A 6000-nucleotide genomic window follows, 5' to 3' on the forward strand; every position below is an offset into this window, starting at 1 on the left:
ACGACTCCCCTTCCCAGGGTTACAAGTTTCAGTCTCACCACAGCAGTAACACAAATCTTTCCCTCTAAACACACCCCCTTCCAAAAAGGCTGGTAGCGTCCAGGCACACAGGGAGGTGGTTCCACAGCCATGGTTCTGCTGCAGAGCAGCCTCTGGGGTCACAGGGCCACAGGAGTGGAAGCTGGAAGCAACCTCTGGAGATCTTCAATCCTCCAAGTGGGATTAGGGGAGCTCCCTAAGGAGAAACCTGTGGGTGGAAATCTTGGGATTTCAAAGTTTCAGGAGTCCTTGGATAGCAGGGGAAGCTTGAATAGCTTTAAATTTCTAATGTAAAAGACATGGAGCATCTGGGTGAGCTGCATGGTGATGCAAATAAGACAACCAGCATTTCACAACCAGCATTTCACAACAAACCACAAGCAATAAACGGCTCCTTTGTGCCTCCACTGAGCTGCCCATGAGACTCAAAGTACAGAGCAGAGGGTCTCAGGCTCTCAGGCTCTCAGTGGTCCCATCACATGGGTTTTCCTGCGTGCTCAGCTGTTTGCCAGTGCAAGGCACCACTGCAGGAGAAGGGAAAGAGCTGAGTGGAGGGGCACCAGAGCATGGCCCCAGATCTCCTCGTGCCCTGGCTTGGGTGGTGCTGTTTCCCTACTGGGATCCAGCACAGAAAGAATTTATGGAGGGGGAAAAACAATCCTAAAAAAGTTGCCCTGTGGGACACTTCCAAACTGTTCTGCCCCATCCCTAGAAATGTTCAAGGCCAGGTTGGACAGGGCCCTGAGCAATCTCATCTAGTGGGTGGCATCCACACCCATGTCTTTAAAGTCCCTTCCAACCCAAAGCATTCTCTGATTCTATGAAATGGGCAATTAAAACATTTTAAAAATATATTTTTCTTTAAAATTATCTAGAACTGAAACTGCTTGAGCTAAAGTATTTCACATCAATTTATACCAAAGCTACTTGAGGTCTGAGCTCAGCATTTGCTGGTTTCAGTTGCTGCAGCATGGGGGTCCTGCTTTGGGGTGCAATTGAGATTCACCCACCAGCGGTACAAGTTGGGCACTTACCCCGCTGCATCTCCCTCCTGCACTGCCAGGCTCACACCAACACACACACTCGGGTTCTGATGCAACAGACCACATCCCACAGACCCCAAATTAGAGGTTTCTACAGAGCACCAGATTGTGACCAAGGGGATCATTCACCTGACACTCTGGAGTGAACACTGTATTGGGAAAGTCAAGGAGGCCCCCACTTTGTCCCACAGCAGCAAGGAGCTACAATTCTCAGCCACAGCTCACAGATGCCACAGCTGGCATCACTCCACTGAAATGCAGATGCCCCAAAGGAGATAGCAGTTCTCAGAAGTTTTCCACGCAGTGACAAGGGGATGGGATCTGCCCAAGGGGGATTTGGCATCTCACACCCATCTCCTGGAGGAGCCTCACACTGCAGGGACTGAAACCTCAACCTCATTGGGATAAACCCAAGCTCAAAGCAATATCACTGATAACATCAAGGATGTCACTTTTTCCACAATCCAGCAGACTGACAGGGCCATATTCCAGGAGGGCTCACCATGGGGCACATGAACAACCCAGAAAGGGGAATGCTTCCCATCATTTATGGCATTCTCAGTATTTATGGTACAACCCTACAACCCAGACAGTTTTTCCAAGTTCTGATCCTAGGTCACCAAACAAATAACTCCAAAAATCTGAGTAAGTAGCTCTGCTCTGACTTCCCAGCTGTAAAATTACCAATATTCACAACTAAAGTTCATAAGAACTGACTCATCTGGCTGCAATGGAAAGATCTATCCCCTTAAAAAAAATCCACCTTATTTTGTGCAGCATGTGAAATACAAACAGCTCAACTAAACCGAAAAAGTGCTGGCTGCTGAGATACCCACAAATGCTGCAGCCAGTCCTACTCTGCATAAAAAGTAAAATAACAAAAATAGATTTTGTAGGAGGAACAGACTGGTCTTGCAAGAATTCTCTTACTGAACAGCAGTCAGCAAGAGAAGAGTCCAAACTTTTCAACTCTGCAGAGCAGTCAGATAACCAGAATGGCTCATCAAACTCTGATGAAATGGGTACACCTCAGCCCATGGCCATGACTTAGATTTCATTAATAGAACACTGACAGAATGTAAAAGTGCTTGTATGTGTGTTTGATTTATACCATCATCCCTAGGGCTGCCTGGAAAATGTGATTGTTAAATGTCGGCATTTAAGATCTGAAAGCAAATCTAACCAGGCAGTTTCGTTGTCTGAGAGACAATAATAGTAGTAGTAGTATTTTAACTATTAAAAAATATCTCAGGTGTTCCCAAGACAAGTTTTGAGTTGTCTGTTTTGAGGTTCTTTTATCCATCATTTTTTATCATAGAAAAAGGGGGAGGAGAAAGGAGGAGACATCATTTCAGCTGTTCAGTCTTTGGAGGATGCAATGCAGGTGGCAGCTGTGGAGAGCTCAGACACCCACGGACAGAGCACAGAGCAGCTCAGCTCAGGGTGACAGTGACCCCACAGCCACAGGCTGTACCAGCCATGCAGACTCAGGGATACTGGGCAGCAGGTTGGGACAGCTCATCTGCTCCCACCCTGCTCAACACCACCAGCAGCTCACTGCAAACACAGGCCTTCCAGAGCTGCATCCCCTCAGGGACCCACGATCCCGCGAAGCCTGTGCCCACAACATGGGTTCCACTAGGAAACGCCATGCAGGGATGCTGCTGGTAACAAGGCCACGTCTGCAGGGACACACAGCAATGCCTGAGTTCAGCAGAACAAAGCCTTTGCTCCCAACTGCCCTCCTTAAACCAGATCATAAAAACAAATCAAAGGAAACAGAACATCTGTGTGTACCCCTTCTGGTAGAAATTCAGGCTGCCTGTAGGGCTGAGGTGGCCTGGAGCCATCAGACTTTAGGGCCAGGTGATTTGGGCACAGTGGCAGGATCCCAAACACACTAGACCTGGGCTGCTGCAGGCAGTGCTGGCAACCAGCAAGGCCAGCCCACACAGGCAGCCCAGCCTTCCCTTCCTTTCCGTGCTGCAGCCAGTGGCACAAGGCAGACACACCAGCTCCTCACTCGACAAGTGACCCAGCTTGATAAAGCTGTTAGTTTAACAGCAGCCCTGACCCAACCCCATGTGCCTCTAGGGCTCAAAGGGTCCCTTCGTCCTCACTGTGACATCCTCAAACAGCCCTGCCAAGATGGACTTGGGGGTGTGTGTGGATGAGAACCTCAACATGCCCTGACCAAGTCCACTGGCACACAGAAAGCCCCTGTGCCCTGGGCTGATCTCACAAGGGGCAGCAGGTGAGGAGGAAATTCTCTGCCCTTCTCAGGTGAAACCCCACCTGCAGTGCTGCCTTCAGCTCTGAGGTTGTCAGCACAAAAAGGACATAGAGTTGCTGGAGTGGATCCAGAGGAGGCCATGGAGATGCTCCAAGGGCTGGAGCCCCTCTGCTCTGACGCCAGGCTGGGGGAGCTGGGGGCATTCACCTGGAGAAGAGAAGGCTCCAGAGAGACCTTAGAGCCCCTTCCAGTGCCCAAAGGGCCTAAGGAGAGCTGGAGAGGGACTTTGGACAATGGCCTGGAATGACAGAAAAAGGGGGAATGGCTTCACAATGACAGAGGCCATGGTTAGATGAGATATGATAGATTGTTAGATAGATGAGAAATGCTTCCCTGAGAGGGTGGTGAGGCCCTGGCACAGGTTGCCCAGAGAAGCTGTGGCTGCCCCATCTCTGGAAATGTTCAAGAACAGGTTAGACAGGGCTTGGAGCAACCTGGTCTAGTGGAAGGTGTCTCTGCCCATGGCAGGGTGTTGGAATGAGATGGTTTTTAAGGTCCCTTCCAACCTAAACCATTCTGGGATTCTATGATTCACTGTACCAGCTTATGTTCCCTCCATCACCACTCAGCCCCATCAGTGCAGTCATTCACAGCAGAAAAGCTCCTCTGCCCTGTGACCCCGATGCTTCTATTTCTTTTTCTGCTTGGAAAATTTGACTCCCCTGCCCACACATCCTCACCTCTTTACAGGCAGGGTTGGGTCAAAGCTGTGCAGCCAACTTGTCAAAATTTAGGCAAGTATTTCTACCAACCATAGGTGGGTTTTCCTGGCTTTTTTTTTTAATTAAAATTATTTTTTAACAGGGCTATTATATTTTATAAAGAAAGATCCAAGACACATGCGAGCCCTTACAAATAAATAGGACTGTACACTTAGAAAAAAGCACAGGACATCCATGTAAGATTTACATGCTGTGGGAAGAGCACATCCAGCCACCATCTCTCCCATTACCCCTACCTTTCACACACCCGCATCTACCAGGCTCCAAAAACCACGGATTATGGACTTTCCTGGGCTTCCTTCATCCACTTTTCTCCCAGATCCCATCAGCCTTCTGCCACACATGACACAGCATGGATGGGGATCAGCACCTGAAACCGGCCTTTGCATCTGTTGGTGGGCTGGGAGCTCATCCTCCCACAAAGGCAGCTACCCAGTTCAGCAGCAACGAAACTCCCCCTGCTCCCACCCTCCCCAGGGACTTATAGAGTCATAGAATGGTTTGGCTTGTAAGGGACCTTAAAGACCATCTCCTTCCACCCCTGCCATGGGCAGGGATACATTCCACTAGACCAGTGCTCCAAGCCCTGTCCAATCTGGCCCTGAACACTTCCAGGGATGGGGCAGCCACAGCTTCTCTGGGCAGCCTGTGCCAGGGCCTCACCACCCTCACAGGGAACAATTTCTTCCGCATATCTCATCTAACCCTGCCCTCTGGCAGTGGGAAGCCATTCCCCCTTGTTCTATCACTCCAGGCCCTTGTCCAAAGTCCCTTTCCAGCTCTCTTGGAGCCCCTTTAAATCCTTTAGTATTACATATTTTTCATGACAGATACTGAAAACCATTTTGACAGAATACCCCTATGCCCTCTAAACAGTATTGTCAGTGTCACGTCCATATGTTTTTTGAACACTTCCAGGGATGGTGACTCCACAACTGCCCTGGCAACCTGTGCCAATGCCTGACCACCCTGTGCCAATGCCTGACCACCCTTTCAGTGAAGAAATTTTCTCCAATACTCAAACTGAATCTCCTCTGACACAACTTGAGGATTTTTCCTCTTGTCCCATCGCTTGTTATGTGGGAGGAAAGACTGAGACCCACCTGGCTATCACCGACTGTCACGGAGTTGTAGAGATCTGATCCTACCGGGCACGGCCGCGGGGCCTCGGCTGCTGCATTTCATAACGCAGAGTGAAAACTCGGTGTCTCACCCAGTGTTCCCCGGGTCGAGGACACCGGCTGCCGGCGCTCGGGCCGGGTGTGGCCGTGACCCCGGTCTCTCCCTCCTTATCCAACCCGCCGTCCCTGCGGCTCCCACCCGCCGGCCGCCGGCCTCGGGAGCACGCGGTGCCGGGGCCGGACCACCCGGTGCCCCGCAGTGCCACCGCAAGAGGCGGCTCCTGCCCCGGGGCCCCGCCGGGCGCAGCCCCGCTCCCGCACCGCTGGGGCTCGGCGGAACGCGGCTGCCCCCGAACCCCCGCGCTGGACCCCGGCAGCCCCGGGACAGAAGAGACAGGCGGCCTCGCGGCCCGCTCACCTTCCGCCTCCCAGTGCTGCAGCGCGGCGGGGCCGCTGCGGCGGGCGCTGCCCAGCAGCTCGGCGGGGAGCGGCTCCATCCGGCCGTCCAGGCGCTCGGGCGGGCCGCGCTGGCGGGCCCCGGCCGCCGCCGCCAGCCGGCAGTGCTCGCCCAGCCCCGGCGGCAGCGCCGCCAGCAGCGCTCCGCGCTGCGCTGTGTCCAGCTCGGCCCAGAACCGCAGCAGATGGCCCTGTCCGCACCGCTCCAGCCGAGCCCGCACCTCCTCGGGCGGGTCCATGGCGTGGGAAGCCCAGTCTGAGCGGCACGGGACACGGCGGGACCGGGCCGGGCCGGACCAGAGACGCTGTCCCACCCCCCCGAACCC

At 53.0% G+C, this 6000-nt stretch overlaps 1 protein-coding gene across 3 annotated transcripts in view; it reads right to left on the reverse strand.

Moving 5' to 3' along the window:
• LOC121676171 (endoplasmic reticulum mannosyl-oligosaccharide 1,2-alpha-mannosidase-like) overlaps positions 1–6000 on the reverse strand; it is a 39276-nt gene extending 33276 nt beyond the window's left edge. For 2 of the 3 annotated variants that reach the window (XM_042052336.1, XM_042052337.1), the window contains exon 1: positions 5637–5993. In XM_042052336.1, the coding sequence (XP_041908270.1) occupies positions 5637–5913 (277 nt within the window). In that variant the 5' untranslated portion in view covers positions 5914–5993. Of the gene's footprint in view, positions 1–5636 lie in introns of all 3 variants that reach the window. The other variant, XM_042052339.1, reaches the window with a different exon arrangement.

Source organism: Corvus kubaryi, unplaced genomic scaffold (genome assembly GCF_017639235.1).
Source record: "Corvus kubaryi isolate FWS band 111438036 unplaced genomic scaffold, C.kubaryi_AGA036_p1.0 78, whole genome shotgun sequence".
NCBI lineage: Eukaryota > Metazoa > Chordata > Aves > Passeriformes > Corvidae > Corvus > Corvus kubaryi.